Source organism: Pelobates fuscus, chromosome 3 (assembly GCF_036172605.1).
Source record: "Pelobates fuscus isolate aPelFus1 chromosome 3, aPelFus1.pri, whole genome shotgun sequence".
Lineage (NCBI taxonomy): Eukaryota > Metazoa > Chordata > Amphibia > Anura > Pelobatidae > Pelobates > Pelobates fuscus.
Genome location: NC_086319.1, coordinates 268,023,326 through 268,035,839, shown reverse-complemented (window position 1 = coordinate 268,035,839; position 12,514 = coordinate 268,023,326). Strand labels below are relative to the sequence as shown.

The window sequence follows — 12,514 nt, the reverse complement described above, 5'->3', positions numbered from 1 at the left end:
TTGAAGGACTAAAACTACAGGGACATAGCACCCTGACTTTATTGCGATCTGGGTGCCATGTTCTTGTAGTTTGAATCATGCAAACTATGGGTTCCTATAGATGCCCTTGAATATAGAACATAGAATGTGACGAACCATTCGGCCCATCTAGTCTGCCCAATTTTCATTAGTCCCCTGGCCTTATCTTATAGTTAGTATAGCCTTATGCCTATCCCACGCATGCTTAAACTCCTTTACTGTGTTAACCTCTACCACTCTACCACTTCAGCTGGAATATGAATAGCCTTTATCGCCAACATTTCTTTACCAAATCACACAGTTTGCCAAGTATATAAAGGTTTTTAATACCTTACACTAAGCTGTGTGTAGCGGAACAAAATCTGCCGTTAGTCTGGTTGCTGTGTTATGGCCAAGATCGGTAGCAGTTAAGTGATCCTCAAGTAAATTGTAAGTTATGCACATGTCAACGATTCCTAAGAATCAGTAATGAGTCCACTACTGCAAATCTACACAGTGACTGTGCTCCTGATAACATTCTTAATTTTAAATGTTTTATTGTGACTTGAATCTAACTTCAATCAATAATGTGAATTTCTCTTCCTGTGGCTCCTTGCACATTGAGTAGGCATGTGTAGGATGCAGTGCAGTAGTTCATACATCTGATGACTTGTAATTCTGCACCCCCTTGAAAGCCTTCTGTAAAATGGCATCCCATAATTTTTCTTTTAGGAATATCCATTGCACGAGTTTGAAGAAGAGGAAAACTCTCCAGAGAATGGTAATGTGAATGTCTGTTCTGCTCATATTTGAAAATGTTTACTCTTATTCTATTTAAGGTAAATTTAAACCTCAGAGTATTGATGTTTTGTACCTTCTTTGTAGCCTTTTTAGAGACCCTGAAGAATGTAATTTACCTCTATTGTATATAAATTATGCTTGTGTTGTGTTACAAGTTTCTTTTAGGGGGAAGGTAGTGAGGGGGGTTGTCTCAAAGCATTTTCACTTCATCCAGAAATTACTAGAGATACTGTAGTCCTTCAGCCATTCCTTAGTCTCCAAATGAAAATTGAGATAAAAACTACATTCACACATGAGTAAAGATTTGTAGTGTATCTTGTGCTGCATGTGTGACTTCCATTGATTCCTACAGGAGAATACCTATGCACTGTATTAAGTAAAATCATTGGTACTTGCCAGTAGATTCTTTACATTTTTAGTGTTTTGAAATATAGTGACTGGATTTTCCAATGTTAATGTGCTGGCTATGATTTGTGAGTGACTGTGTTTGTATTTCAGGTGAAAATGTAAGGCTAGGATTACGAGGATTGGAACATGCCAAAGATTCAGTGAGGAAGAAAAGGGTCACTTTTGGAAGAGAGCTAAGCCCTGAATTATTTGATCAATCCCTTCCAGCAAATACCCCCCTTCGGCGAGGAAGCACACCATATAGCCGACACATAGATGGTGTGACACCTGATAAAGACAGCACAGTTTTTCAAAGTCCTTTGGAGCCACTGTCACAGCCAGATTTTGACCACACTGTGAGTTTTCCTATTAAGGCACAGCACTAATGTTTTATTGAAATGCTCAACGTTTTCTGGGGTAATGGCGAAGCCACTTTAAGTTAGTAATGATGCAGATGCTTAATGTCTGCAATATCCGTGTAAACCAATAATCTCACACTTTTGTTCTTCTGATTTCTTTCCTTATATCTTGATTTTACTAAACCAGGAAAAATTAAGAAAGGAAGGGGTTTGCAAAATGTTGCTCTAAATGGCAGCGCTGTAATAATTATTCAATTCAAACTATTTTCCAGTCAAATTTTTCTTTCCCCAAGTCTTGGTACTTTGGCTGTCCATTTGCAATTTAATTGTCCTTCCCGGGGGTAAAGAGTGAATATTTACTAGTGTTGTCACAGCTTCTGTAAGTGCTCTTGTTTGCAAGTGAAAACCAAAAACCATGCAGGATACCAATCTTTTATATGTTTTCTGTTTCACACCAGGAGGTGACACTTGAGCCACTATCACTTTGTTTTGAAGACCAGATATCTAGTTGCAACACCACCTTTTCAGCTTCCCTACCAGGTACCCAGCACATAACTGCTTTATATCGATCATCATATACTATCACCATGAGCATTTTCTCATTTGCTGTGTTTATATATTTTATTTTTAGGACATATAGATGAAGTTCTACTAATTGAGCAAGCAGAAAATGTTCCCAAAGAAAGCAAGCCAATTATTCCTTGTTTACAGGATGAGCCCTTTTATTCACCCAGTTCCAATGAATCCTATGCAGATATCAGTATGTCTCTTGACCTGGAAAATGCAGAGACTCTAGCTGGTAAATGTACACTTTTTTTTTTTTTTTTTACAGGTTTACACAGAATAATGTAGAATTTATAAACAAGATCTGTATTTTCAGGGACCATATTGATTTAATTTTGGTAATTTCTAGGTGCAAATATTCTTTGTGTTTGATTAGAGCGGTCAGGTGCTCTTAGCAAATTCCTATTTGCACTAGTTATGCTGCCTATGCTGTAACCAAGTGTGTTGTAGATCTTTCTTTAGCAGTGTGTCCAAAGCTACATGTGAGTAATTCTTTGCTTTTCCTAGATTAATTGGTGTATTTTAGTGATCTGTTGCATGTTTACACTCTTAATGGTACAAATGGAAACACACTGGCTGTACTGTCTTCATATTCTAAGCAAGCTGTTTCAATCGATCAAGAAATCAAAGAAGAAATGTTAGCTTGTTTTTATTAGTTTTTGTCCTTTGTTTACTGGCTTTTTAAAATGAAATCTTCTGCAAACAAGAACCAAATTCTGACATGTTGCTTCCAAGTTAATTTATTTTTACATGTTTTACAGTTTCCACCAATGAACCAATTTCCTCAGAAAAAGGCAGGGTTACTCGTTCTGCCTTAAAGAGAAAGGTAATTATTTGCAGAATTATTGTGTTTAGCCATCTTCCCACCTAATCAGCCATAGTGTCTCACATTTGAGAGTCCTTACCTCAAATATTTCAATTCTAAAGGCAAGCACTTGTAGCTGATTACATGTATACACTTATGTCTGTAAAATTGTATATGAGTTTATACACTTTTACTCCTTGTATCCCATACTACAGAATGTTATGGTGCTTAATAAATATGATATAGATGTTAAAACATACCCTTTCCAGCTGTATACTAGAACCATAGCTCTATGGTGTACACTTGTGAACACACTCAACAATAATGACAAAATAACTGTCACTTCTTTCTGTATGATGCAAATATACACCAATTTCTCTCTCGCACTATACTACTGGATGCACAAATTGCTTCCAATCTGAATTAGTGCTGCTTCTTACACATTAATTCACCTTCTTTCCATGCCATAAGCTTCTATTCTTTCCTAATCTTTGTTAGCACTTGCACTCACACTAGAATCCCTAGATGACGTCCCATAAATCAATGTTACCTATTAGGAATTTCCAACTGTCATTCCAACCCAGTATCTTTCGTTAAAGCACCACTCTAGTGCCAGGAAAACATACTCGTTTTCCTGGCACTATAGTGCCCTGAGGGTGCCCCCACCCTCAGGGACCCCCCTCCCGCCTGGCTCTGGAAAGGGGAAAAGGGTTAAAACTTAAATTTTTCCAGCGCTTGGCGGGGAGCTCTCCTCCTCCTCTCCGCCTCCGATCCTCCCCGTCGGCTGAATGCGCACGTCCTATGGACGCTTGCGTGCTCTCACTGTGATTTTCACAGTGAGAATCACGCAAGCGCCTCTAGCAGCTGTCAATGAGACAGCCACTAGAGGATTTCTCTGAAACTGCTATGTTTATAAAAAAATGGGTTAACCCTAGCTGGACCTGGCACCCAGACCACTTCCTTAAGCTGAAGTGGTCTGGGTGCCTAGAGTGGTCCTTTAACCATACTGCTACATCTCCTGTATAGAGGGAGAACTTGTCTTTTAAGGCACTCTAGGTTTATCCTTGGATTGTTTATGTGGAGTTGGTTAAGAATTTACTTGATATACTGGACTGAGCCAGAGAACCTATAATATGATTTATACATCTGTAACCACGAATTGTGTATATCTTTAGTCCTCCAGTTCTGAAGACAGTTCGAGTAATGTCTCACCTGTTGCAGACCATGGCAAGGTTCCTGAGAAATTAGAACCAAAGAGAGTTGCTAGAACAGCCAGTTGCAGAAAACCTGTTGTAGCCAAGAAAGCACAGGTATGATCAGTGTTTCAGAGTGATTGTATCCTAATTTTATTTTTATTTTTTTATCATGGCAAGGCTTATTATATCTATGGCCATACTTACAACTCTATTGTTATACATTGTCTACATAACCCACCAACAATGTGGATAGTCAGACGGAGGTCTTTTACATCCAGGTCAGACAGGTTTCCTTGTGTCTAAATCTTGGATCATGTTAGGTTTTGTTGTTAAGTTATTTTTTGTGTGTGTGTGTGTGTGTTTTTTTTTAATTCATTTTTTTTTATTGTGTATAAATATAAAATACCTGGTTCTTAGGATCGAAATTGCCTGTTAAAGTAATGTAGTACTATACAAGGCTTTGCCACACAAGACACAGCCAGGGAAAGGAAACGTCTACCTTTTTGTTACATGATTTTAGACTAATCTTTAGCAGACATTCACTGAGCACAATAATGCCACCAATTAGTCAGTTAAACCTCTTTCTCTGCATGCTCATCTTGAGAAGCCTGTCTCCTACAAAAGGAGATGTGTAAATGGATCCTCAAAATCTGACTTCTCTACAGGGGAGTGTTGGCCTTCTTCCTCTGCATTCTCCTTTAGTGATTCAGCTTAAATGGACAACTATACATCTACATTCATCTTATTAATCTCCGTAACGTGGTCTGGATGCAGTGACCCTGCAATTTAAAACATTGCAATTTTAGAGAGACTAGATGTTTCCTTTGCAGGGTTAAGACCTTGTGTAGTGGCTGTCTACCAGACATCCACTAGAGGAACTTCCTGCAGTTTCACAGAGTTTAACAAGATGTGAATATGTTCAGCAACTTGAAAAAACGCTTCTGGGGAAGGCCTGTTGTGCTTGCCATGCATGCGCATTGGGTTTACCAGATCACTGTGAGGTAAGTATTGTTGTGTAAAATAATTGTTAACCCTTTTATTGCTGGGGAGGTGATGCGGGGCAGGTAGACACTTTAGTATTAGGAATAGTTTTGTATTCCTAACATTATAGTGTTCCTTTAAGAATTAAAACATTCTGGAATAATTTACTCTTGCTCAATAAAGGATCACGTTAATGTTAGTATATTAAGTTAGATAATTGGACTTCCTGTTAAACTCACTTTTTTTTTTTTTATTGAACCCCATTTCGGACTCCGCATTACTGACTCCTCTCTGTATTGCTGCTTAGCTCTGGCCAATTCAATGCTTCACACAGAGAACCTTTAGGTCACTGTGGCCCACACGGAGCAATTGCCACACTCAGAAAATAAATGACTTCTTATAGAGAAGCCTTTAATCCAATGATTCTCACAGAGAAGGATTGAAAGTGTTCAGCAACAACGAATGGGAAGACTTTGCCTTATTGAAAGTCTTTCTGTAGATGATGACCACTAGAGGAATTCTCACACAAAAAAAAATCTTAACTTTGCTGTTTACATTTGACACACCACATAAACCGGATCTATGCATCAAAACCAGTACATGAAGATATAGTCATTTTGGTACTTAGAGTGTCCCTTTAAGAAAGTCCTTAACTATGGAAGGCCTGGAGAGTTCGGAGAAACCCAAGAAAGCTAGACCATTTCTTTTGTATCCTATATATTTAGTTCAGAGAGAATAGAAGGATCATGAGAATCGTCCTTGTATTTCTAAGTTTTAAAAAACACTTCTATTTCAAATCAAGATTTTAAAGCATGTGATTCTCCACTCTAAATTGTATGTTGCACTTGCCCAGTTGTCTAAAAAGACTACAATTCCAATTGGAAGCTTAGTGGGCAATTAGCCCATGGAGAAGAAGGAAGTAATTTCTCTGACATTTTCTGGTCTGTAGCGTGCAAGGTGCGTAGTCTGTGTGCACACAAACAGTATATGTAGATAGTGGTCTGTGAGTAACATCTTCTGGATGTTCCTTACATTCAATATAAATATGAATGTTGCCTTCTTCCCTGCCAATTTCACTGAGATCCTTGCTGTGTAGCTTGCAAAGACCAACAGTGATGACAACTGGATTGGGGACATGCAGGGAGACCTGTCTATTTAGACCCTGGGGGGGTCTCCCTTAACAAGCCTGCTGCCCAGAAATGTTATGATCAGCCGCAGTGTTATGAATGAATTTGAAAGGCTGTAAGCAGTGCTGACTTACAGCGCTGTGCAGGGCTCATCAGCCTGTCACTAACAATGGTTACAGCTGATGGAGGGGATCCCCACGTATTGATTGATACCTTGTCAACTTGATTTCTATTCATAGGGAAATGTAGTCCCTCCTCTTCTTGATGCATTTTAATAAAGAACAAGATCGCTTAAGACATTCAGACAAATGGGGGCTTTTTAGAAGCAGATAACCTTTATTTTTCATGACAGAGCCACTTTATGTTGTGTTGGTGCCTAGAGTGTTTGACTGAGTACTGTCAAATTAAATTACCACAATTAAATAATCACTATGACAATGAATTTCAGGTGTACTCATTCACTTTTTCTCTTTACAGATAAGAGCCACTAAAGGTAAAGGGAAGAAGAGCCGTGGAAGACCTAAAAAAACTGTTAGAACACCTCTGATTGAGGATCGTGAGACTGTTTCCAAGAAACCTCTCTTGAGCCCCATTCCAGAACTCCCTGAATGTTGGCCTACACCTTCTGCCTCAACAAAATTGGATTTCTCCTCAGGTATATATAGCTTCACATCTTCATAGTGAGTAGAATATTCATAGTAATCTCTTTTGGGCTTTCATCAATTTTCTCACCCCTTGTCCTTGAAGGGTCTGTAAATGTACTATGCAAGTTTCATATATTTATAGAAATGTAAAAGATATGACTTTCCTAAAATGCTGAAATTTTTAGATCTAGTGCTATTCCAGCTCATTAGGTTTAGCCCCTTTAAGAGAATGTAATAAGCTAATCTTATCATGCTATTGTACCTCATGCTTTCAATGGAAATCTTTACAAAATAGAGAAATAATCATTAACATAAATAAATCTCCTGGTCCTTTACTTGTACAGTTGTGCTCAAAAAGTTTGCATACTCTTGGTATTGGTAATATATGTACCATTTATAAAAAAAAAACCTGAGTGAGCAGGCAAAACACATTTCTTTTATTTCTTATGTGATTCATATTCAACTGTAGGTTATAACAAAATGGCACAATTATAAAACAAAACATGGCAACAAAGAACAAAAATAAATGACACGTTCAAAAGTATGCATACCCTTCGTTCTTAATACTGGTGTATTACCCCATTTAGCATCAATGACAGTGTGCAGTCTTTTGTAATAGTTGGCTATGAGGCCCCTAATTCTTGCAGGTGGTATAGCTGCCCATTCGTCTTGGCAAAATGCCTCCAGGTCATGCTAAGTCTTTGGTCGTCTTGCATGAACCGCACGTTTGAGATCGCCACACATCGGCTCGATGATAGACTGTGATGGACACTCCAGAACCGTCACCTTTTTCTGCTGTAACCACTGGAGGTACAGCTTGGCCTAGTGCTTAGGGTCATTGTCATGCTGGAAGGTCCAAGAGCGTCCCATGTGCAGCCTTCGTGCAGAAGAATGCAAATTGTCTGCCAGTATTTTCTGATATCCTGCTGCATTCAATTTTTACAAGATGCCCTGTGCCTTTAGAGCTCACCCCTCTCTCCCATCCCCTCAAACATCAGTGAGACACCTCCCATGCTTCACATTGGGGGTAGTATTCTTTTCACTATAGGCCTTGTTGACCCCTCTCCAAAAATATCGCTTATGGTTGTGACCATAAAGCTCTATTATGGTCTCGTCACTCTAAATTACAGTGTGCTGTAAGCTGTAAGGTGTGTCAAGGTTATGGTCGGGCATATTGTTAGTGGGATTTTTTGTGGCATTGGCGCAGTAAAGGCTTCTTTCTGGCAATGCAGCTCATTTTTGTTCAAGTATCGTCGTATTGTGTTCCTTGAAACATCCACACCATTTTTTCCAGAGCAGCCTATATTTCTCCTGAGGTTACCTGTGGGCTTTTCTTTGTATGCCGAACAATTCTTCTGGCAGTTGTGGCTGAAATCTTTCTTGGTCTACCTGACCATGGCATGAATTTTCCACTTCTTAATAAGTAATTGAACAGTACTAACTGGCATCTTCAAGGCTTTAGATATCTTTTAATATCCTTTTCCATCTTTAGAAAGTTCCATTACCTTGTTACGCAGATCTTTTGACAGTTCTTTTCTGCTCCCCCTTGGTTCAGTAGCTAGCCTGCTTAGTGCATCCACGTGAGATCTAGCAAACTCATTGACACTAGCTGCAATTTAGAAAGCCACAGGTGTGGAAAATTGATCTTTAATTGTCATTTTACCCTGTGTGTGTCCTTATGTGTCAAACATTCAAGGGTATGTAAACTTTTGATCAGGGCCATTTGGGTGATTTCTGTTATCAGTATGATTTAAAAAGGAGCCAAACAACTGTGTGATTAGTAAATGGCTTCATATGATTACTATCCTTCAATAAAAGGACAAATTCATGAGCAATAGGAAATGACCTCAATTGCCTGACCTCAATCACTTATTTAGGGTTTACTTTAACCCCTTCAGGACGGAGTCAATAGTGCACGTTCTGATCAAAACAAAACTTAAACAAAAAATGGAATTAGCGCTATATGTTCACCCGTAGTTCCCCTCTTTCAAATTATATGCACCCACACTTATTATATATCATTTTGTCAGGAGAAACAGGGCTTTCATTTATCATTAACTATTCATATATGGAACATAATTTATTATGAATAAAATAAAAAAAAATGTGGGAAAATAAGATTTTTTTTTTTTAAATTTGCATTTCCGTCTGACATTTTAACTGTGAATGTCATAATACTGTTAGGTTTTACTGCAAAAAAATGCACATATTTGTAATCAGCGATGTCTCACGAGTACAAAAGTACCCCCCATTAACAGGTTTTATGTTGTTTTTGGAAAGTTACAGGGTCAAATATAGAACATTCCATTTTCAAATAGAAATTTGCCAGATTAGTAGTGTTACCTTTGAGACGGTGTGGTAACCCAGGAATGAGAATTACCCCCATAATGGCATAGCATTTGAAAAAGTAGACAAGCCAAGGTATTGAAAGTGGGGTATGTTTAGTCTTTTTTAGTAGCCACTTAGTCACAAACACTGGCCAAAGTTAGCGTTCATATTTGTTTTTGTGTGAAAAAAGCAAAAAACGAATATTTGGCCTGTGTTTGTGACTAAGTGGCTTCTAAGAAAGACTGGACATACCCCACTTGCAATACCTCGGGTTGTCTACTTTTGCAAATGGTATGCCATCATGGGGGTAACTCTCATTCCTGGGCTACCATACGCTCTCAAAGGCAACATAACCAATCTGGCAAATTTCAATGTGAAAAAAATGAAATGCAAGCCTTATATGTGACTCTCTAACTTTCCAAAACACCATAAAACCTGTACATGGGGGGTACTGTTATTATTGGGAGACTTCACTAAACACAAATATTAGTGTTTTAAAACAGTAAAACATATTACAACAATAATATAGTCCATAAAAGTGCTGTTCGTTTGTAAAAAATGCAAAAAACGTCACTTTTACTTAAAATATCATCGTTGTAATACAATTTACTAGTTTGAAACACTAATATTTGAGTTCAGCGAAGTCTCCCGAGTAAAACAGTACCCCCTATGTACAGGTTTTATGGTGTCTTGGAAAGTTACAGCGTCAACTATAGTACTTGCGAATTAAATTCTCTGCACTTTCTCCCTGTGTTGTCAGGCAGGTCAATCAAATTTTAATTAATCAAATCACATAATTATGGTAAAAGATTATTTAAATATACATGTAGAATTTTAATATATATGCATTTATAGGTATTTAAATTCTACGTGTATACTAATTAGGGATCGACCGATTATCGGTTTTACCGATATAATCGGCCGATATTCTGTATTTTCGGCAATATCGGTATCGGCCAATAGGGATACCGATATTGCTGATAATACCTCCCAGGACCGCCGGGCTCATAACAAGCCCGGCGGTCCTGGGGGGGCGGGCAGCAAGCGTTTACTCACCTCCCAGCAGCTCCTCCAGCTCCCCAGTGTAAATCTCGCGAGACCCGCGGCCAGCTCTGACTGCCGCGGGTCTCGCGAGATTTACACTGGGGAGCTGGAGGAGCTGCTGGGAGGTGAGTAAACGCTTGCTGCGCTCCCCACCCCACCCCCCCTCCCCTCGCTAAACGAATGCCACTGGACCACCAGGGATTAACATATCCCCCCTCCCTGGCAAGGAAACAAGCAGGGAGGGGGGACAACAAAAAATAAATAATAATTTAAATATATATATAAAAAAAAAATTAATATAAAAAAAAAATTTATTAAAAAATGCCCCCTCACACATACACTATTATTATACACATACACTACACAAACACACTGTGTATATAATTCAGTGTGTTTGTATAGTGTGTTTGTATAGTGTGTGTGTATATAATGCACACTACACAAGCACACTGTATTATATACACACACACACTATACAAACACACACTGCATTATATACACACACACTATACAAACACACTGCATTATATACACACACACTATAAACACTACACAAACACACTGCATTATATAAACATTACACAAACACACTGCATTATATACGCACACTATACAAACACACACACTCTGCATTATATAAACACACTACATTCACTATACACACAACACAAATACACACACTCTGCATTCCTTATATGCACACACTACACAAACACACACACTTTGCATTTAGTATATACAGCATTCACTTTACACACACTGCATTCACTTTACGCACACTACCCACACACACTACACAGACACGCTGCTTTCATTATATACACACCAGACAAATACACACTGCATCCACACCACTCACACTACACAAACACACACTGCATCCGCTACACACACACTGCATCCGCTACACACACACTGCATCCGCTACACACACATACACAGCTCCCCTGTCTAAACACACTGCATCCACTACACGTGGCATGTATATTTTGTGCATTTACCTTTTAGAAATAGTTTTTTATTTTCCAAAATGGTAAATGTACAGAATATCGGCAAATTATATCGGCTATCGGCCTGAAAGTTCACAGAATATCGGTATCGGCTCTAAAAAATCAATATCGGTCGATCCCTAATACTAATGTAATCTTTTATGTAATTATATGTATTTATATATATATATATATATATATATATATATATATATTTATTTATTTGCGGTTATTTGTATTTTGTAGATAGATAGATATAGAATGTCATTCTAAGTGTATTTTGTTACCGATATATACAAAGAGATATGGCTGCACTCACGGATATTCCTTTAAAACTTAGCTTTTATCCGGTTCCATAAAACAGATCGACGTTTCAGTCCAACATGTGGACTTTCATCAGGATCAGGGCCATGTTACCGATATATATATATATATAACAAAATACAGTTAGAATGAAATTACATATGCATATATAATTCATATAAAATTTTGTTTCAATATTTTATTTATTTTAATTATACGTATTTATATATAATATATATATGTAGATCTATTATATATATAATATATATACATATTATATATATATATGTAACGTCATTCTAAGTGTATTTTAATATTAATATATACTAATATTAATATTAAAATACACTTTGTATGACGTTACATATACATATAGCCAGCTATAGGGGGCCATGTGATCGCTCTTTGAGAGCGATCACATGGCCCCCGGGGGCCTCATTTGCCGGAGGGGGGCTGCCTGGGCTGTCAGGCAGCCCCCCAGAAGAGGATCGCGGCGGAGGTGAGTACAACTCATCTCCAGGGGCTCAAAGCCGTTACGGCGTTCCATGCCGTCGCAACGGCTTTAAAGCCCATTTAATGCGGGACGGCATGGAACGGCCTAACGGCGTTAAGGGGTTAAACAAAATACATTTTTTTGAATGGTCAGTCATATTTTCTAAATCAGTGCCAACATTTCATAATTTCTGCCAGGGTATGCAAACTTTTGAGAACTGTAATATTTTGAGGATTCCTACAAAATGTAATAAAGTGATAAATCTTGTTAACGCCCAATAACATAAATGACAAAGCTTTGTGCCAGAGCACTGCTAGTACTGTAACCACTAAAGCACTCAATGGCTTGGGGTGTTCCTTTAACTTCTAATGGATAGGTTTCTATAAAGATAGTCTGGGTAAAATTGTTGACTCCAGCCTGTCTCTTTAACCTCTTAAGGACACATGACGTGTGACATGTCATGATTCCCTTTTATTCCAGAAGTTTGGTCCTTAAG

General features: G+C 38.2%; 1 protein-coding gene across 1 annotated transcript in view; it reads left to right on the top strand.

Moving 5' to 3' along the window:
* The window catches only part of CDCA2 (cell division cycle associated 2), a 78,618-nt gene that overhangs the window by 64,351 nt on the left and 1,753 nt on the right, over positions 1-12,514 (top strand). Inside the window, exons 8-14 of the mRNA XM_063446266.1 lie at positions 730-778; positions 1,297-1,541; positions 2,003-2,084; positions 2,176-2,343; positions 2,858-2,934; positions 4,089-4,223; positions 6,695-6,872. Of these exons, the coding sequence (XP_063302336.1) occupies positions 730-778; positions 1,297-1,541; positions 2,003-2,084; positions 2,176-2,343; positions 2,858-2,934; positions 4,089-4,223; positions 6,695-6,872 (934 nt within the window). The remainder of the gene's footprint in view (positions 1-729; positions 779-1,296; positions 1,542-2,002; positions 2,085-2,175; positions 2,344-2,857; positions 2,935-4,088; positions 4,224-6,694; positions 6,873-12,514) is intronic.